Source organism: Panulirus ornatus, chromosome 32 (genome assembly GCF_036320965.1).
Source record: "Panulirus ornatus isolate Po-2019 chromosome 32, ASM3632096v1, whole genome shotgun sequence".
Taxonomy (NCBI): domain Eukaryota; kingdom Metazoa; phylum Arthropoda; class Malacostraca; order Decapoda; family Palinuridae; genus Panulirus; species Panulirus ornatus.
In genome coordinates this window covers 5,206,615-5,229,620 of record NC_092255.1, presented here as the reverse complement: position 1 = coordinate 5,229,620, position 23,006 = coordinate 5,206,615, and the positions used below count along the sequence as shown (strand labels likewise).

Here is a 23,006-nt window from a genome sequence, read left to right as displayed (position 1 = left end):
CGATAAAGAAAACGGCGACCATAAATGTCAGATAAATGGGATACAGCGTAAACAGCCAAGAGGGTACGTCTGGCAGCGGAGTCTGTGTACTAAGTGTACGATAATGTCTTTTGACCCTACGTACCCTAGCCTCACGCCGGCTATAACTCACTCGCTGTTCTCTACCACGATATGAACACTAAATGTTCTTCCTAAACTGTTCTAGTCTAATGGCCGGGATTATTAATGTAGTTCACTGAGCCGCTAACTGCCCTGACAAGCTGTTGGCAGCAGATAACTTAAACTGGCAGTAATGGCCACTCGACGCCAGCATGGGTCTTTTAGTAATTGTTAATAAACTAATAAATTAAATTTAGTTTCTATATAATGGAGGTTTATATCTATACCTTTTAATAGATAATAATTTTATCAAGATATGATAATCATGTTGGGGATAATCTGGAAATTAATGTAATTAATCTAATTCATATTTGTATGGTTGGTTCAGTTCATAGTCTAAAAGAACGATCAAAAAAATATGGCAGTTCAATGTGTGTTATATATATATACATCCACCAGGTGTATATATATATATATATATATATATATATATATATATATATATATATATATATATATATATAGATATATATTATAGACAACATCTATGAACTGACCACTTGACAAAACAATTACTGGATAGAATTTAATGGCACTGCACCAATCTTTTGGCGGGAAGACCAGACGTTCTTATTTCTTATTCTTTTTTTTTAATTTTTCCGCTCGACCTGAAGGCTTTCTTGTTTATCCTGTCTTTTGGTGTCATAATAATAATAATAATAATGATAATAATAATAATAATAATAATAATAATAATTAAATAATCGTGGTGTGATGTTCCAGTAATGCAGCGGACGCGGCAGTAAACTCTTGTAAAAATGTTATCCTTAACGAAAACGGGGGCAATTTCCAGTTCCATCTTGCGTTGCCTTTAATTTGTATCATACGAACGACCATTAACGTCACCTCCCGCCCTTATATGATAGGACAACGACCCTTTGGGATCCCTAGGGGGGGCTACCCACCTGTCACCCACCTACATCCACGTACCCACTAGTCGCTCTCCCCCTCCCCACCCACCTACCCACAGAGATAAATAGATAGACTGATAGATAGATAGATAGATAGATAGATAGATAGAGATATACAGAGAGAGAGAGAGAGGCTAGAGACTCATGGTATTTGCCACCTCCTCCCTCCTCCCCCAAGCCCTTCCCGGAAACCGATGATGCGCAGGGAAAACGTTCAACTAATTTTGCCGACAGAAATATTTTCCTCGCTCACTTCAACATGGAGATAGTTAATAAACGCCTCCCAACTCTGCATTAATTAAATATTCAATTATGCGACTTTTGTATAACTATCGTCGAGTCCCGGATTCTTTTTGTACGTGATAACGTTTTTGCTTTTATTTTATGAAGAAAATGGATAAACGATTAAATTCTCTCTCTCTCTCTCTCTCTCTCTCTCTCTCTCTCTCTCTCTCTCTCTCTCTCTCTCTCTGGTGGGCAGCGCACGGAGCTCCCACCCAGCCAAGGAAAAATCCCCACACCAACATCCCCCCCAGCGGGTCACGTTGTCCTAAAATACTGTAAAATAACCCTAAGCGCCCAACGCATTATGACCGTATTTTGCGAAAAATTATTAAGGCTTGCAGATGGAAGCCAACCGTTATGGAACTATAAGCCTTAACCTGCCTTTAAATACGGCTTACACTCATCAAATCAATCACGAGAGGAAATTGGCAGGTACAAAAATTAAACTACCACTCTTATATTCACCAATACAACAAACTGGCCGGTTAAATCGTTGGAAAACACAGAAACACACACACAAAAAAAACATACCACTGAGCGAGCTAGAAGAATAAAAAAAAAAGTAATCACAACGAGGCATTAGCTACGAAAACGCGAAATTAAAAACCTCGGGAAAGACTGGCATGGTTGCCAAGGGGAGAGAGTTGCCAGAGGTCACCAACGAACGGCTTCGACTTCCGCCACTTAACAATGCCAAAACATTTCGTAGTAACGCCAGGGTCGTTGGAAAGACGCTGTACGCGCATTCTTTAACGAAGTGGAGTAAATATACACCATCAACACCTGTGAATAAATCAACATTCCACCTGTGCTTCTAGAAGATTCGGTATGTAAATATGTGTCTCTCGGAAACTGGCAACACGGCTGGGGTAAACACCTTGTTTGCAGTGGCGTAAACAAGTCCTCAAAGGCCATCAGATTGTAAACGGTTTACATCATATCGTAAAAATCAAGAGGACTATCCTATTATGTAAATGTAAAATATATCTACAGCGTCAAAAAGAGGCTAATTTCAATGGGAAGCTATAAGGGTCAAACCCCCCATTGAAAAGACGTATAAAACCTTCCTTGATGGACCGATAAATGAGGTGAAATTCACTTTTACCTCCAGCCAGGGCTGCGATATGGTGAAAACAGTGTTATACCCTCAACCAAACATCAACAACACATGACGTAACTCAGGTACGACCCCGTGGGTACGACCCCCTCTGGTCGTACCCACGTATGATAAATGAGACATAAATGATTTATTGATCCTCACTTACCTTAGCCTGGCTGGGGATACGTCCTTCTTACCTGCAACACAAGAGAGGGCAGTATTACCAATGTTTCGTACACAGTGTTACTAAAGTCTTCATAAACACTATGCAAGTTTATATATATATATATATATATATATATATATATATATATATATATATATATATATATATATATATATATATATATATTCCTATGAGTCCACGGGGGGGAAAATGAAACACGAAAAGTTGACAAGTGCACTTTCGTGTAATAATCACATCATCAGGGGAGGCACATGAGAAATAATATATATATATATATATATATATATATATATATATATATATATATATATATATATATATATATACACACACACACACACACACAATTATCTTTATTTTATCTTTTTTTTAATAGCGTCTCTTAGTCTCTCTCAAGTCTCTTTACGTCTCGCTAATGCGATTCTGATTAGGACAATTTGCATAAATTGAGGAAACCCGACCCCCCTCGCTAAAGAAAACGGGACGACCTATACTTTCTGGCGCGTTCTGTCTTCAAATATAATTTTCTCCTTTGATTACCTTAAGTTCCTCTGTAATGTTACATTAAATATCAAAAAAGTCCAAAAAAAAAAAGATGACAAAGATATTTATATAAAAAAGGGACAAAAATTACAAAGATATTAATATGAAAAAAGTATAAATAAAAAAATTGAAAAAATGTAAAAAAAAATGTAGATATTAATAATAGAGAGGTACAAAAAATTAAAGACATTACTATCAAAAAGGTACAAAAATTACAAAGATATTAATGTTAAAAAACTATAGAAAATTAAAGATATTAATTTTAAAAAGTACAAAAATTAGATATTATTTAAAAAAGTACAAAAATTTAAAGATATTAATATCAAAAAAAGTTCAAAAATTTAAAGATATTAATATCAAAAAAGTTAAAAAATCTAAAGATATTAATATAAAAAAAAAAGTACAAAAATATAAAGATATATTATTAAAAAAAATCCCAAGAAAACATCATACAATTCCATATTTCATCGGTTATAACAACGGATAAATTACCAGTTTTCACATCAGCCACTTAAGATCATATTATAACGAGAGAGATATACGATCTTCGACCATCCTGACACGGGTGGCGAGGCTCACCTATAACACTATCTCTCCCCCGTACAACCAACTCAAAGAAAACGGACCCAAAACACTGGCTTCTCATATCGTAAATATATTAACATTCAAAAAGGTATATATATATATATATATATATATATATATATATATATATATATATATATATATGTATATATATATATATATATATATATATATATATATATATATATATATATATATATATATATATATATATTCCTATGAGTCCACGGGGGGGAAAATGAAACATGAAAAGTTGCCAAGTGCACTTTCGTGTCATAATCACATCATCAGGGGAGACACAAGAGAGAAATATAAGTCAGTTGATATACATCGAAGAGACGAAGCTAGGACGCCATTTGGTAAACATGTGATTGTCTCTTCGTTGTATATCAAGTGACTGTTATATTTCTCTCTTGTGTCTCCCCTGATGATGTGATTATGACACGAAAACACGAAAGTGCACTTGGGAACTTTTCGTGTTTCATTTTCCCCCGTGGACTCATAGGAATATCTTGATCACGCGCAAAATTGTGATCCTTTCTAACACACACACACACACACACACACACACACACATATATATATATATATATATATATATATATATATATATATATATATACCCCATCTCTCTCCCACATATATATATATATATATATATATATATATATATATATATATATATATATATACCCCCTCCCTCCCTCTCCACATATATATATATACCCCCTCCCTCCCTCTCCCACATATATATATACCCCTCCCTCCCTCTCTCTCCCACATATACCCCCTCCCTCTCCTACATATATATACCCCCCTCCCTCCCTCCCTCTCCCACATATATACCCCCTGCCTCCCTCTCCCACATATATATACCCCCTCCCTCCCTCCCTCTCCCACATACATACCCCCTCCCTCTCCCACATATATAAACCCCTCCCTCCCTCTCCCACATATATATACCCCTCCCTCCCTCTCTCTCCCACATATACCCCCTCCCTCTCCTACATATATATACCCCCTCCCTCCCTCCCTCTCCCACATATATACCCCCTGCCTCCCTCTCCCACATATATATACCCCCTCCCTCCCTCCCTCTCCCACATACATACCCCCTCCCTCTCCCACATATATAAACCCCTCCCTCCCTCTCCCACATATATATACCCCTCCCTCCCTCTCTCTCCCACATATACCCCCTCCCTCGCTCCCTCTCCTACATATATATACCCCCTCCCTCCCTCCCTCCCTCTCCCACATATACACCCCCTGCCTCCCTCTCCCACATATATATACCCCCTCCCTCTCCCACATATATATACCCCCTCCCTCTCCCACATACATACCCCCTCCCTCCCTCCTTCCCTCCCTCTCCCCACATATACCCCCTCCCTCCTTCCCTCCCTCTCCCACGCCGTGTTCAAGACACCAGATCAACACCTATAATTAACATATACATTTCGCACCAGCACCAGCAGTCAACACAACCAGGAACTAACATGGTGAATTACCTCTTTGTTGTCGTGTCTTGGCTCCGACACCCGCCACCTCCTGGGGCGGGTTCGCTGGGGCGTCGTCCGCCCCGCTCCCGCGCCCACACCGGGAGCGGAGGGAGGTCCCGCCCGCGCCACGGCGCCCGTCGCTCTCTCCCCCACCGCCCGCGCACACCAACTCAATGGACGGGAAATGCTGTTCGCTCGCCGGGCTTCCTTCTTCCTCCTGTGCGCCGCCCGCCGACGCCTCCGTCAGGTGGGTGTTGTCGGGTCTGGCGCGGGTAGGGAAGGGGCGGCTCCCTCCCGCCACGGGACGCTTCTCCGCCGGAAGTGACCCACTCTGCTTCGAGACATGACTCCCTCGATCACACACCACTTCACTACTACGACTCACACCAGGCGTCGTCGTCTGCAGGCGTCCCCGACCATAGACGCGATTCTCCCTCCTCTCCAGCCTCCTCCCCGCCGCTCGCGGGCTCCCGCCAGCGGCGTCGGCGCGACTACTGACGGTGCAGGTGTCGCCCGTGAAACCTGGGGGCTTGGTGAAGTCGAAGACCCCCAGCAGGTACTTGCCGTCCTCCAGACTGCCGGCGACAGAGTCGGTCCACGACGGAGGGTCGTCTCCGGGCGAGGGGACCCGGGTCCTGACGGGCGTCTTCGTCCCCGACGCCCGAGACGACGCGTCGCTCCTGACGAAGTTGAAGGTCCCCAGGTGGGTGATGCCTTCCTCGGGGCTGTCTGAGGCGTCCGTCAGGGGGGAGGGGCCCTCCGAGAGGCGGCTGAGGACTAGGGCGTCCGGAGGGCGCGCCTGGCGCTGGAAGTTGTACGTGGCCAGGAGCGTCGTGCCGGCGTGGAAGCTGGCGGGGGAGACACGGAGACACGCCTGCTTGGCCCAGGTCCTGCCGCCGGCTCTCACAGGCTCCTCACACCCTCCTGCTGGGGGGCTGACGCTGACGACGGGGTTCACGATGTTCGCCGCGCCTCGGCGGCGCGGGCTGGCGCTCAAGCTGTTGGGCAGCGTGGCAGAGTGGGCGGGGGAGCGGGGCGTTCCACGACCTGGTCGTCTGCCCTCCTGCACGCTGGCTGGACGGGTCGTGGGGCTGGAGCGCTGTGGGGGTTCTTGGGTCGTGGTCAAGACTAAGGTGGCGGACGACCTACGACTCCCCCAGCGGCTGCTGAAGGAGGTCTCCGGGGTCGTCTGGCCTCCATGGACGACCCCGGAGACGCCCCGCGACGTGGAGGGGGACGAGTCACTGCTGGTGACGAAGGCGCCGGAGGAGCCGCGACGCCCCTGGAAGTTAAAGGTCGCTAGGACGTTGCGGGTTCGCCCGGCCTCGAGGATGGCCAGGAGGTCAAGCCGCTCGCCCTCCGGTGACCTCCCGCCGGGGAGGGTCAAGGACGAGCAAGGAGGAGAGAGGAGGAGGAAGAGGAGAGTTGGAGGAGGAGGAGGTGGTAGAGGAGGACGTCTTCTTCATGGGTTGCGACACACGGTATTTCTCTGAGGGAGGGTAATGGCAAGTGTGGCTCTCCTCCGTGCCACTACCACTGCCACTGACCACCACCCCGACACTGCCACTACCCTCACAACCCTCCACGCCCTCACAACCACAACCCCAGCCGCCACAACCACAACCACTGACCCCCGCGAGAGGGCCAAACTCACGCACTTTGAAGCCTCCTCCTCCTCCTTCTCCTCCTCCTTCCTCCGTCATGCAAGCGTCCACCATGTCTTCGTCGTCCGCCTCCAAGGGCGGGCGTGGCTCGTCCTCCATCCTGAGGGTGGTGTTGGCGGCCAGGTCGAGGTCCTCCTCCGTCGTGTTGTCCCTCTCATCCAAGGGAGTGGAGGCTCCAGACGACGAGGATGAGCCACTAGCACCAGCGTACATCCAACACCTCCACACTGACAAGACACAAGTGGAAGGGAAAAAATAAAAATTTAAAAATCATGATCTGGGAAAAAATCAAGAAATTAATCAAAATACATAAATTAATAGAACTAAAATTAGGCAAATTAATCTAAAAATCTACATTAAATACGTATTCTACTAAATATCCCTTACACACACACACACACACACACACACATATATATATATATATATATATATATATATATATATATATATATATATATATATATCCCTGGGGATAGGGGATTAAGAATACTTGCCACGTATTCCCTGCGTGTCGTAGAAGGCGACTAAAAGGGGAGGGAGCGGGGGGCTGGAAATCCTCCCCTCTCGTTTTTTTTTAATTTTCCCAAAGAAGGAACAGAGAAGGGGGCCAGATTAGGATATTCCAAAAAAGGCCCAGTCCTCTGTTCTTAACGCTACCTCGCTAATGCGGGAAATGGCGGATAGTTTAAAAGAAAAAAAAAAAAAAAAATATATATATATATATATATATATATATATATATATATATATATATATATATATAGCCACGAGGAAAATGGCGTCCTAGCTACGTCTCTTCGATGTATATCAAGTGACTGTTATATTTCTCTCTTGCGTCTCCCCTGATGATGTGATTATGACACGAAAGTGCACTTGGCAACTTATCCTGTTTCATATTCCTCATGTTTTTTTTGGATATAGTAGGTCACGCGCACCACTATGACCTCTTAAACAATATATATATATATATATATATATATATATATATATATATATATATATATATATATATATATATAATGTGGGTAATGAACAGGCAAGGGTCATGGATACTGTCCAAGCGCAGACACTTTCCTATCCAATGATACTTCCCTCGTCAAAGATACTTTCCCACTTACACATACTTCCACAGTGGCCAAGTCTCCCACCTAGAAGGCTCCAGTAACTGATAAATGATAAGAATAAATAAATAAATAGATAAATATAATCGTTACGAGACCTTGACTGACGTGTGTGTGTGTGTGTGTGTGTGTGAGAGAGAGAGAGAGAGAGAGAGAGAGAGAGAGAGAGAGAGAGAGAGAGAGAGAGAGAGAGAGAGAGAGAGAGAGAGTCCAGTTGCCACACACACACAGCACGAGACGACGCAACCACGCAGTAAGGGTCAGAATGCAACGCGTTTTCGCAGCCAGGATCAACACTACTGGTTTCCTATAAACTATTTTTCTGGCGAGGTGGCGACGGGAATGAATGAAAGCAGACAGTATGAATTATGTACATGTGTATATATGTATATGTCTGTGTATGTGTATATATATATATATATATATATATATATATATATATATATATATATATATATATATATATATATATATATATATGTGTACATTGAGATGTATAGGTATGTATATGTGTGTGTGTGGACGTGTATGTATATACATGTGTATGTGGGTGGGTTGGTGGGCCGTTCTTTCGTCTGTTTCCTTGCGCTACCTCGCTAACGCGGGAGACAGCGACAAAGTATATATATATATATATATATATATATATATATATATATATATATATATATATATATATATATATATATATATAATCACATATAGAGAAACCAGCTTGTGTTTTATATACTTATAAAGTCTCTTTTGTTTTCTATCTAGAAAACATATCCTAGAATGTTTTCTTTGTATCTAGAAAACCATTTTTTTTTCATCTAGAAAGTCGCCTGTTTTAATCTAGGAATCTCCCGTTTATTATCTAGATAAATAATTTATTTCTAACTGCTTCCCTTCAAGCAAACTACACGACATTCCGTTATCTAATTATAATAACTCATTTATCTGCTTTACTACTAGATAAATGCTTTTGGTCATACATAGAACACTCTCTAGAACAGTTTCTAGAACACTTTCTAGAACATTCTAAAACACTTTCTAGAACACATTCTAGAACACTTTCTAGAACACATTCTAGAACACTTTCTAGAACATTCTAGAACACTTTCTAGAACATTCTAGAACACTTTCTTGATCACTCTCTAAAACATTCTAAAACATTTTCTAGAACACTCTAGAACACATTCTAGAACACTTTCTAGAACATTCTAGAACACTTGATCACTCTCTAGAACATTCTAAAACATTTTCTAGAACACATTCTAGATCATTCTAGAACACTTTCTTGATCACTCTCTAGAACATTCTAAAACATTTTCTATAACACTTTCTTGATCACTCTCTAGAACATTCTAAAATACTTTCTAGAACACATTCTAGAACATTCTAGAACACTTTCTTGATCACTCTCTAGAACATTCTAAAACATTTTCTAGAACACTTTCTAGAACATTCTAGAACACTTTCTTGATCACTCTCTAGAACATTCTAAAACATTTTCTAGAACACTCTAGAACACATTCTAGAACACTTTCTAGGAAACAGCGTTTTCTTTCTCTTTTTTTTTTAACTAAGTAACTAAGACGTCATCATTTACATCACCTTTATTTTACATCTTGTAAACTGTCTTTGTTCTCTATGTAAACTGTCTTTGTTCTCTATGTAAACTGTCTTTACTCTCTATGTAAACTGTCTTTGCTCTCTATGTAAACTGTCTTTGCTCTCTATGTAAACTGTCTTTGCTCTCTATGTAAACTGTCTTTGCTCGCTATGTAAACTGTCTTCGCTCTCTATGTAAACTGTCTTTGCTCTCTATGTAAACTGTCTTTGCTCTCTCTGTAAACTGTCTTTGCTCTCTATGTAAACTGTCTTTGCTCTCTATGTAAACTGTCTTCGCTCTCTATGTAAACTGCCTTTGCTCTCTATGTAAACTGTCTTTGCTCTCTATGTAAACTGTCTTTGCTCTCTATGTAAACTGTCTTTGCTCTCTATGTAAACTGTCTTTGCTCTCTATGTAAAAAAAAGAGATTCTGTTTTCAATTTACAATTTACTGATTTTTTTTTTTTACATATAGAAACCGACTGCTTCATACCTAGAAAAACTAGTACTTTATATCTAGATACCCATCTAGGATATACATTTCAGTTCTTGTATCTAGAAAACAGCCATGAAGACACATAGAAAAGGTTTCTGTTGGCTGATAGAAACCAGATTCTTCTGTATGCTTATAAAACTCAGCTTTGTACATTTGAAAACCAGTTTTCGCCTATTTCGAAAATGGCTTCTGTTCTGTTATCTAGAAAACTTTGTCCTTCACATCTAGACAATTGCTTCTCCTTTATATCTAGAGAACCTCCTTGGTCTGACGTACAGAAACCTGTCTTTATGTTCACTATTCTTTGTGCTTTCTAGAAAACTACCTTTGCATCATAGCTAGAAACCAGTCTGTGCTTTAAACCTAGAAAACTAACTGTCTTATTTCTGTACAGAAGCACAAACGTTAATGCAGTACGTCTGTGGCATATTCTATGTCTGTCTGTGGCACATTCTGTGTCTGTCTGTGGCAAAATCTGTCTGTGGCACATTCTGTGTTTGTCTGTGGCACATTGTGTTTGTCTGTGGCATATTCTGTGTTTGTCTGTGGCACATTCTGTGTCTGCCTATGGTACATTCTGTGTCTCTTTGTGGCAAATTCTGTGTCTGTGGCACATTCTGCGTCTGTCTACGGCACATTCTATGTCTGTCTGTGGCACATTGTGTATGTCTGTGGCACATTCTGTATGTGTCTGTGGCACATTCTGCGTCTGTCTATGGCACATTCTATGTCTGTCTGTGGCACATTGTGTATGTCTGTGGCACATTCTGTATGTGTCTGTGGCACATTCTGAGTGGGTCTGTGGCACATCATGTGTCTGTCTGTGGCACATTGTGTATGTCTGTGGCACATTCTGAGTGGGTCTGTGGCACATTCTGTGTGTCTGTGGCACATTCTGGGTCTGTCTGTGGCACATCATGTGTCTGTGGCACATTCTGTCTGTCTGTGGCACATTGTGTTTGTGTGGCATATTCTGTGTTTGTCTGTGGCACATTCTGTGTCTGCCTAAGGTACATTCTGTGTCTGTTTGTGGCAAATTCTGTGTCTGTGGCACATTTTGTGTTTGTGTGGCACATTATGAGTCTGTCTGTGGCACATTCTATGTCTGGGCGTCAAGTGGGGGGTGGGGGGTGGGGGTAGGTAAGAAGGTTGTCTGTGTTACCTCGGGGTCCGGGTGGGCGGCTTCTGTGTCTCAGGTGAGGAGAGAGGATCTATTTCCCTGAGCTGGAAAACCAGTTCCTGCAACCGGCTCGGGCTGGCAATTAACACCAGGTGGCGCGGTGGATGGGGGGGGGGGGGGGCAGGGATAAGGCGTGGTGTGGTGGTGGTCAAGGCGTGTGGCTAGAACACAAGAGAGAGGCAGGGCGTGTGGCGGTATCATACGGGAGGTGAGGAGGAGGAGGGCGTGTGGCGGTGAACTGTCGGTGAAGGAGTTCGTGTGATTAGGAAGAGCACAAGAGAAAGGAAACGAGCCAGAAGGCGCGACGGGAGCTTAAAAAATAAGGGCGAATTTCTTCTGTTGCTCAGTGTGTGTGTGTGTGTGTGTGTGTGTGTGTGTGTGTGTGTGTGTGTGTGTGTGTGTGTGTGTGTGTGTGTGGGGCCTTTATCTGTTGCACAATATCGAGGTTTATCTGCAGGTGGTATCGCCTTATCTTGAAAAATGTGATTTACAGTGGCACTGGGCACCTCACATACACATACACAGGTACTGGGCACCTCACATACACATACACAGGTACTGGGCACCTCACATACACATACACAGGTACTGGGCACCTCACATACACATACACAGGTACTGGGCACCTCACATACACATACACAGGTACTGGGCACCTCACATACACAGGTACTGGGCACCTCACATACACATACACAGGTACTGGGCACCTCACATACACATACACAGGTACTGGGCACCTCACATACACACACACACAGGCGCTTCAAGCACTGATGGGCATCAGAGATCGTCTACGTGTTTCCTTAGAGAGACAGTCTAACCTAACCTGACCCCGAGGTAAACCCCTGTGGTTTCGTGACCAGGTCAACATCCCCTTCCACCACGGGGGCACACACTCACAGGTCAAACAACTCAGGGTCGGGGTTACCATGATCTCCTACAGGGGCGTAATGGGTCAAGTAGGTCAGGTCATCTATTCCTCCAGGGTAGGGGCGGGGGGAAAGGTCATCCGAGGTCATACTGGACTCCTACAGAGTCATTACCAGGTCACAGTAGGTCATTAATGTCCCCTCCCTCCCTGGGGGGAGGGGACATGGCAAGTTAAACTAGGACAAGACTACCTTCCCCCACTACGGTTTCCCCCCCAGGGGGGTGCGGGCGGCAGGTCATACAAGGTCATCACTAACTAGGGGTGTGGGGCTGTGGGGGTATGACACTAGTTAAAACACGTCATATACCTGATGGTCGGGCGCTGGGCGGTACGCGCTAACTCCCCCAGGGGTCAGCTAAGCCCCTTGGGGGGTGGGAGGGGGGAGCGAGCGAGCGAGTGGGACGCGTCGCCCCCTGGGGCGGGCGGCCAGCCACCGACCGCCGCCGCCCCTCGCCCCGCCCCGCCGCCCCGCCCCTACACCATCCACACCCCGAGGGACACCCGCTTCACCCTGGGGTAACCCGGGGCCTCGCCGACGCGCCGTTCTGCGTGAGGTCAGAGCAACGTCAGGGGGTCACATCAACAAACAACAAACAAACAACAACAACAACAACAACAAGTCTGTCGTACACGATATGCAAATCACTTCTCTAAGGGGAAGGGGGGAGAGGGGGTGTGGGGGGGTTAAGTAACTCAGGGGTAAAGCTACGGGGCAAGACAAGAGGATAAAGCTGGTCATTACAAATTACATATATATATATATATATATATATATATATATATATATATATATATATATATATATATATATATATATATCAACGTATACACACATGGACATAAACAGATATACAAATGTACATATTCAAACTCGCTGCCTTCATCCATTCTCGTCGCCACCCCGCCACACATGGAATAACAACCCCCTCCCCCCTCATGTGTGCGAGGTAGCGCTAGGAAAAGACAACAAAGGCCCCATTCGTTCACACTCAGTCTCTAGCTGTCATGTAATAATGCACCGAAACCACAGCTCCCTTTCCACATCCAAGCCCCACACAACTTTCCATGGTTTACCCCAGACGCTTCACATGCCCTGGTTCAATCCATCGACAGCACGTCGGCCCCGGTATACCACATCGTTCTAATTCACTCTATTCCTTGCCCTCCTTTCACCCTCCTGCATGTTCAGGCCCCGATCACACAAAATCTTTTTCACTCCATCTTTCCACCTCCAATTTGTATACGTACGTGTGGGGACGTGTATGTATATACATGTGTATGTGGGCGGGTTGGGCCATTCTTTCGTCTGTTTCCTTGCGCTACCTCGCCAACGCGGGAGACAACGAATATATATATATATATATATATATATATATATATATATATATATATATATATATATATATATATACACACGGTGTGGTTGACTGGTAAGGGAGAGAGGCGAACCTACCACAGTGGTGGACCAAGCTTCAAAGAAAACGGTACAAAGCAGGGGGGACCAAACCATCTATAATATATATATATATATATATATATATAGTTCCCTGGTGTACATTTCTAACTATCTCACCGGTAATTTATGGTCATAGTTTAAAAGTAATAATTTCTGCCTCGTTTGATCATTTTATTATAATCTTATTAATCTGCAAACAGCAATGGGTAACCCGTGTACCGTTTTCTTTCGAGTTTATTCGAAGTGGGAATACACAAAAGGCATTCCATGGTTAATAGACAACAAACTACAATTAGCATTATAGTAATAGCAGTAGTAGACGTAGTAGTAATAGCAGTAGTAGATATAGCAATAGAGCAGTCTGTAGTAGTAATAGCAGTCGTACATGCTACGTTTTCTAATGCCTCAAAAGACACTACGATCAAAGCCCAACTAACGTTTTCTCTCAGTGGCAAGCAAGGTCTAACATCCCATTTTCTATCATCAACAGTGGTCGTGGTGGTGGTGGGGGAGGGGGAACATTAGCAAATCAAAAGGATAATAATAATAATAATAATAATAATAATAATAATAATAATAATAATAATAATGATAATAATAATAATCACAATTTTAATTATTGATATCTTAATGACAAGTCCCCCCCCAACCCCCCCTCTAAACGCTCACCGGAAGCTGTGTGGTCGTGAGGTGGGCGTCGGGTGGGCACGACCCCCGCGGGCTGGCCTGTGGTCGTGGGATCGGGGTCGTCTCTGGTAGGGTCGTCCCCTTCCTGGCACTTGGGAGACGCGGGGTCGTCAGCAGGGTCGTCCTTGAGCGGAGGCGTGTCCTCGAGGGCGTCGTCGACGACGACTGGTGGGTCGTTCACGGAGGAGGAGGGGTCGTCGTGGTGAGGGGGGGTCGTCATGGCAGGAGGGTCGTCGTGGTGAGGGGGGGTCGTCATGGCAGGAGGGTCGTCGTGGTGGAGTGGACTACCCACCAGCGCCCCGAGGATTTCCACAAACTCCTCCCCCTCCAGGCTCAAGAGGTCGTCCGAGACAGCAGGTCCGGCGCCCACGCCCCACCCATCACCACCCACCACCTCCTCCTCCTCCTCACCACCTCCTCCTCCTCCTCCTCCTTCAGGAGTCGTTCGTGCTGACGAAGGGCTTCTGTCTCCTCCGTCTCCACCTTGGACCCCCAGAGTACCCCACTCCGCCGACAATATCTGGGGTGTCTGGGCCTCACTGGGGGCGCCCATGTTCACCCTGCTCACCACCATGGACTCCGGGTTATTGATGAACAGTTCCACCTCCTCAGAGTCCAGGGAGAGTTCGACACTCTCCCTGGACGAGGGAGAGTCCTCCCCGCTCTCACTATCGCAGTCAGGGTACATCTGGTGTAAGAGAAAACGGTCCTGACCGTCCGTCGATAGAAAACGGGGCTGCCCGACGAAGGGGGAACTACACTCTTCCTCCCCGGCCATTGTATTTGTCTCATCGCACGTTGGGGTCATACTCACTACGGGTCTGTCGGCGTTATGGGCCTTGGGGGAGAGAGGGTGCGTCGAGAAGTCGACAGGGGGAGGCGTGCCCGTGCTGCCGCTGTTATTGTCGCTCTCCGACACTCCCTCCGACCTTACGACGCACTTGCCCGCTCCGTCTCCCCGAGCGTCGTCATCGCCCGTTTGCGACGACGGGTCCGACGTGGGCTCTCCCTCCTGTCGTAGGTGGGAATAGCTCAATTGGACGGACACTTCCGTCCTGTGAGTTTCTATTTTTCTCAAGACTTTGTCTTCGATTTCAATATTACTTTGCGTTGCCGTAACACCCGCGTCGGATTCTGGCGACGCCTCCGTCTCGGCGTGAACACCCTCTGCGTCGCCGACGGACATGTTGGAGTGAGGAGGAGGGGTCGTCGCATGGCCCTCCTCGCTGGGCAGGGCGGCGGAGGGGGAGTGGGTAGTTGAGCGGTGGGAGGCGCTGGTGAACTGGTCAGAGAGACTGGTCGACTGGTCCGTCGCGCTGGGTAACTCATGCGACGAACTGGTCGACTGGTTGAGGAGAGGCGACGAACTGGTCGACTGGTTGAGGAGAGCGGGCGGCGGTGGCTGGTGCACGGTGAGGAGGCTCCTGAGGTAGGCGGCGCGGGAGGGATGCTCTAGGTTAGTGAGGGAACACTCCGGCGTGGTGGCGCCTGGCGCCTCCTGTCCCTCGCCACACCCCAGGTCCTCCTCCTCCTCCACGGACGCCCCCGGGGTCGCACCGCCCTGTACGCTGCGCCAGTACTCGGTCTCCGTCATGAGTCGGAACTCCCCCGTGTTGGTGGTGATGACGTCGGGCGGAGGGAGGCACTCGGGGTCCTCTTGGCCACTCCCCTGGGGCTCGGGCGTCCCTCGGAACTCCTCCGGCGGGGTGATGATGGCCTCTTCCTCCTGCAGCGGAGGGGGGGAGGTGGTAGAAGAGGGCTCGACACACCGCGCGGTGAAGGGGTCGCATGAGGACGAGCCAGACGGGAGGGCGTCGGAGGGCGGGGGTGAGGCGCTGGGCGTGGCCGCAGGAGGCGAGGCGGGTCTCCTGAAGCGGTGCTGGTCGGCGGCGGAGCTCACGCTCCCGGCCTCCGACTCCGGGAACTGCTCCTCCTCCAGGGAGAAGTCGTGGAAGAAGAGGTCGTGTCGCCAGTTGTCGACGCCCGGGTGACATTGCCAGTACTGCCGGGACAACCGCTCTACGTCGAGCTTGTCCCCGTCGTCCGTGTCCCCGGACGCCCGACGCCCCTGCCAGTTGGTGAGGAGGGCGTCGCGGGACTTGAACACGTGCATGGCCTCGAAGCACCGCAAGACGCGGTCCAACATGGTGTCCTGCGGCAGGAGGTCGGTGAAGGCCTCCTGTCGCTCCTGCTGGGGTGGGCCACCTCCCTCCACCAGGCACTCCAAGGAGCCTTGCCAGGGCACGAGCGACGATCGCTCGGAGGACGCGCCACACTCGCCGGCGCTGCCCTGCGACAAGCTCCCTGCCTTGGGGGCGCCACTCCCGCCGTCGACGGAGGCGGCGTCGTCCTCCTCGCCCTCTTCCTCCTGCAGCAGGAGGAGGCCGCCGGCACCGCCGGAGGGCCTGGCGCACACGCCCCGCGCATCCTCGCCAAAACTGTCCTCACCAAACTCCGCTTTGGAAGCTGGGGATGCTTCATTATTGCGGTCGACCGTGACAGTGTTCTCCTCCTCGGCCACGTAGGAGTCGCAGGAGGTGAAGCTGGAGTCCCTGGCCGTCCTGTGACCCTCCAGGGAGTCCAAGGAGGAGGAGCAGGTGGAGAAATTGTCGAAGCTGTCGTTGCAGACGAGCTCGGCGTGGTAGAAGGAGCGGCTTCGGTGGACGGCCCTTCTGCCTCGGGCATCCGCCGGGTCCCCGCCCAGACTCCGGCGGGGGGTCGGCACCGGCCGACGACCCGTTAGTTCTGTTGGGGGAGGCAACAGGAAGGCTTCTGTTAACGGTGAGACAACGGGAGGAGGAGGAGGAGGAGAAAAGGGGGCGTTATGAGTGTCCAACACCATCAAAACACCAGACGGTGCCTCAAAAGGGACCAACCTATTCATTTCTTACACTCTTTCCTTTCCTACTTACCTCCCTTCACGGGGTAGCGTCGGGAACAACCAAACAATGCCCCCTCCCCCCCACCCTTCAATACACACATACACACACACACACACACACACACACACACACACACACAACTCCTCCTCTCAAACCATCACCATGTCCCACACACCATTTCACAATATGTAATAGCACGTCGCCCCCTAAATACCTGATCGGTTCAACTCATTCTATCCCGTGCATGCCTTTCACGCTCTTTAATGTCCGTGCCCCGATACCCTAAAGCCTCACGTATTCCACCCATCCCATTCTCTTCTTCTCCCCCCTTTCCTCCTAACATCTCTGACGCAAAGATCCTTTTCGTCAGTCTTATCACCCATCTTTTCCATGTGTTCGAACCATCTCAGCATGCCCTTGGCCGGCCCGCCCCCATTCGAACCAGACTCCTTTCACAAGGACACACTCACAACATCTCCACACATCTTGATCTGTAGCCCCGTCCCGTGGCCGAGGTTAGCTTCCTGGGCGCTGCTGGTAACCCTACAGACAGGGGTCCTGGGGCAACAAGGAAAGACATACATCTTCATGAGTCTCCTGCAGCGATCAGGGAGCTGGCCACGTCCACCAGCCGGGTATCCAAAGAAAGCCACGCATTGCAATGAGGATACATGTAGTACGTCCATATGTGGGAGAGAGAGAGAGAGAGAGAGAGAGAGAGAGAGAGAGAGAGAGAGAGAGAGAGAGAGAGAGAGAGAGAGAGAGAGAGAGAGAGAGAGAAGGGAAACTGGCTATCAACATATTTGGTGTGTTGTTTTTTTATATTATTCGAGTCGTCGCATCGTGAGTGTGAAGTATGTTGGGATGTGTCGAGAAGGTGTTTGTAGTGTCGAAGTGATGCGTGATGTCCACGACGCAGACTGGCGTGTGTGTGTGTGTGTGTGTGTGTGTGTGTGTGTGTGTGTGTGTGTGTGTGTATGTGTGTGTTTGTGTGTTTACGTCTGGTGGGCTGGTGTCCAAGAGGGAGGTGGGCATATGACCATACACTGGGGGACGCTACCCAGCGTCTTAAGTCATAGTACATGCCAATAAATAATCATATTGTCTTATTTATCATCTTTATCTTTTATTAATTATCTTTATCTTTACCGCAGATATATGTACGCTATCTTATTGTCCTATTTATTATCTTTATCTTTGCGTAGGTAACTACATTGTTTGCCCTACGACTCAATAAGCAAATTAACTTGTTTTTTTTCCCTTATATCCACATAATAATAATTAGTTATATTAATCTAATTAGTAAGAAATTAACACCTTCTCTTCCCCTAATTACTTCACCACATGCACTAACCATTCCACATTTTACAGCCAACCACAACAGTTCTGGGAGATGTGAAAAACGATTCGATATTCTGGTTATTAACAACTTAAAAAGGGTGGTTCGACTTTCGGTTGTAACAACTCACAGCTGAGGGTCTTAATGACACCCCCCCCATCACCCCCCCCCTGCCAGTTGGTCCTCCATCCTAAACAACCCAATCAATTAATTAGCTCCCCTGGGTAAAGATGTAATTAAGGTTAACTGGGTTATTATGTCCTCAGTTATAACTATATTAAGTCCCATTTATTCTTCATAACAAACCCGTGCTGAAACTCTATATAGATTTTCACATTTAATAAAGCTAATTAAAAGAACAGGAAATATTATTATAAGATAATAGAAGTGAATGAGAAATAAGTAGGGGGGATAACTTATAAACAATTGACTAAAATCTTGGAATTTTACTCCTAAGTTATAATTCATTAATCACATCAAATAACTAATGATAAATGCTTAACCACAGAGTAATAATTTATTTCTTAATGAACAAAGACGATAATTATAATTAAGTCAAATCGATAAATTATAATTAGGCGAAATCGATAATTATAATTAAGTGAAACTGATAAATGATAATTAGGTGAAATCGATAAATCGTAATTAGGTGAAACTGATAAATCATAATTAGGTGAAATCGATAATCATGACTATATGAAAGCGATAAATCATAATTAGGTGAAATCCATAAATTATAACTAAGGTGGAACAGAGGTAATACAGAACACACATGTGAACGTGTATCAGTGTTATACACACACACACACACACACACACACACACACAAGCCCATCATCTACAACACCCCTTACAAAACAACAACCGGGCACAGATGAGAACTAAGCCAACACAACGGACAACAAAGAAATGGCACCAAATCAAAACATACAACAGAAACACAACCCGGCAATGTCACCACACAAGCAACACCCAAACCTGATCAATACCAATATACTCCAAATCACAACAATAAAATCACAATACATTGATACCCAAAACACCACAAAACACAACAGGGCAACACAAAATACAGCAACACAACCATAACACACAACACCATTATCACCTAAATCACAATATATATATATATATATATATATATATATATATATATATATATATATATATATATATTAGTTACCCTATAACACAACACAACACAACATATTATTACAATACTCACGTTTCTCCTGATCAAGTATGCAAATAAAATAAAAAGGAATGATTTAATTAGCGTACCATTTATCATTTATGAAGTAGTTTTATAAATCGAAATTTTCAATAGAAAGAAAAAATGAATAAAGTCAGTTTGGGGCAGTTAATTCATGGTAAAAGTAAAGTATATAATTTTAATGCAAGGAAAAAAAATTGTAATAAAGCATAAAGAAAACGGGAAGAATTTTTATAAGGGAGACACTAAAGATGAATGATGGAATAAATTATAGAAAATAAAATAATAATAATAATAATAATAATAATAATAATAATAATAATAATAATAATAATAATAATAATAATAATTTCTATACTGAAAGAGAATGAATTAACAAATAAAATAATAATAATAATAATAATAATAATAATAATAATAATAATAATAACAGTATGAAACTTATAATAAATTTCGGGACATACATTTAATACCCTTAAGAATAATCTTAAAATTAATCCCGTAATTATTAAGTACACACTCAAACCTTACTATTTTAAAGGAGAACTTAAATCTTAAAAATCTAAAGACATTCTCGATAATCATTCACCTTAAACCTTAACACCTTTACCTTAAAAAGTGCAAAACTTAAAACCCTTAAATCTCTGAAGACAATTTGAACATTACTTACCATAAACCTTAAAGATACCTTAAAAACCTAATCCTAAAACTTCGTGACAGACTTAAAATACTATAAACCTCACACAGGCAATCTTAAACCTCTAACTTAAACCCTTAAAAACTACCTAAAATTATCTCAAACATTTAAAAAGCAACCTCAAATTCCACAACCTGTCACCTTTACAATAAAAACTTAAAATTTCATTACCTAAAACTTTAAAAAACAATCTCAAACCTTATTTCCTTAAACCTTTGAAAGAGCCTAAAAATTCTGTTAGCCAAAACTTTAAAGACAGCCTTAAACTTCACTTTAAAAAATCTTAAACACAGCTACCTTAAACCTTAAAGACAAATTTCGAACCTTACTTCCTTACACCTTTAAAAGAACCCTTAAAACCTTAAACTTTAAAGACAATCTTAAATTTCAAATTCTTCTACCTTTAACCTTAATACCTAAAGATTTAAAGGCACTTCAAACTTTTCAAAAATCTTAATCCTCGCTACATACAACTTTAAGAGATAACCTTAAATCTCGCTACCTAAAACTTGAAGGGTAACCTTAAACCTCGTTACCTAAAACTTTAACGGAAATCGTATACCTGACTACCAAAAATCTTATATAAACAACCTTAAATCTCGCTACCTTAAGCATTAATGTATCTTAAACTTGGCTACCTAAAACTTAAAAACAATCTTACCTTTAAAGATAACCTTAAGCTTGGCTACCTAAAACTCTAAAAACAATCTTACCTTTAAAGATAACCTTAAACTTGGCTACCTAAAACTCTATGAACAATCTTACCTTTAAAGATAACCTTAAGCTTGGCTACCTAAAACTGTAAAAACAATCTTACCTTTGGATAACCTTAAACTTTGCTACTTAAAACTCTTTAAAGACCTCATCTTTAAAGACAAAACTTCACTACCTAAAACTCTTTAAACCCCTAATCTTTATATACAAACTTCGCTACCTAAAACTCTTTAAAGATCTTAACTTTAAACACAAACATCGCTACGTAAAACTCTTTAAAGACAAAATTCGCTACCTAAAACCCTAAAACACTTAAAAGACCTTAAACCTAGCGTAAAACATTTTAGGACAGCGTCACTACCTTTTTAAGAGGGGGGGCGGAGGCGGGAGGAGGAGCGGTGGCGGGAACGGCAGGCGTCGGGGGGCGGAGTGGTGGGGGCGGGGCGGGGGTCAGGTCACACGAGGGGGTGGAGGTGTTGACCGTGATGACGGTGACAGGACCTGACCTGACCTCCCTGCTGAAGGTCAAACCCCCCACTGGCCTCAGCCTGGCCTGACCTGGAACGGGACAATAACAAGGTTAGGTCACCTGGCCCACACCGCCTCAAAACAACCTAAAGTACAACCACAACTACCACAACCACAACTACCACAACCACAACCATCACAACCACAACTACAACCACAACCATCACAACCACAACCATCACAGCCACAACTACCACAACCACAACCATCACAACCACAACCATCACAACCACAACTACCACAACCACAATTACCACAACTACAACTACCACAACCATCACAACCACAACTACCACAACCACAACCACCACAACCATCACAACCACAACCACAACCATCACAACCACAACTACCACAACCACAACCACCACAACCACAACCACAACCATCACAACCACAACTACCACAACCACAACTACCACAACCACAACTACCACAACCACAACCATCACAACCACAACCATCACAACCACAACTACCACAACCACAACCATCACAACCACAACCATCACAACCACAACTACCACAACCACAACCATCACAACCACAACCATCACAACCACAACTACCACAACCACAACCATCACAACCACAACCATCACAACCACAACTACCACAACCACAACCATCACAACCACAATTACCACAACTACAACTACCACAACCATCACAACCACAACTACCACAACCACCACAACCATCACAACCACAACCACAACCATCACAACCACAACTCCATCACAACCACAACTACACAACCACACCAACCATCACAACCACAACTACCACAACCACAACTACCACAACCACAACTACCACAACCATCACACCACAATTACCACAACTACAACTACCACAACCATCAATCACAACCACAACCACCACAACCACAACCATCACAACCACAACTACCACAACCACAACCACCACAACCACAACTACCACAACCATCACAACCACAACTACCACAACCACAACCATCACAACCACAACCATCACAACAGCAACTACCACAACCACAACCATCACAACCGCAACCATCACAACAGCAACTACCACAACCACAACCATCACAACCGCAACTACCACAACCACAACTACCACAACCACAACCATCACAACCACAACTACCACAACCACAACTACTACAACCACAACTACCACAACCACAACTACCACAACCATCACAACCACAACCACAACCATCACAACCACAACTACCACAAC

General features: G+C 44.8%; 2 protein-coding genes across 3 annotated transcripts in view; both read right to left on the bottom strand.

The window, feature by feature from the left end:
* Positions 1-6,469: 6,469 nt before the first annotated feature.
* On the bottom strand, positions 6,470-17,150 carry LOC139759007 (uncharacterized). Its single transcript, XM_071680890.1, has 2 exons — positions 14,389-17,150; positions 6,470-7,162 (listed from the first exon to the last, which is right to left on the bottom strand). The coding sequence occupies exons 1-2, from the start codon at positions 16,550-16,552 to the stop codon at positions 6,615-6,617; spliced, it is 2,712 nt and encodes a 903-aa protein (XP_071536991.1). The 5' UTR covers positions 16,553-17,150; the 3' UTR covers positions 6,470-6,614.
* LOC139759005 (tyrosine-protein phosphatase non-receptor type 13-like) overlaps positions 17,015-23,006 on the bottom strand; it is a 260,354-nt gene continuing 254,362 nt past the window's right edge. For both annotated transcript variants that reach the window (XM_071680887.1, XM_071680888.1), the window contains 2 exons: positions 21,613-21,809; positions 17,015-17,151 (listed from right to left, as the gene is read on the bottom strand). In XM_071680887.1, coding sequence (XP_071536988.1) covers positions 17,146-17,151; positions 21,613-21,809 — 203 coding nt within the window. In that variant the 3' untranslated portion in view covers positions 17,015-17,145. The remainder of the gene's footprint in view (positions 17,152-21,612; positions 21,810-23,006) is intronic.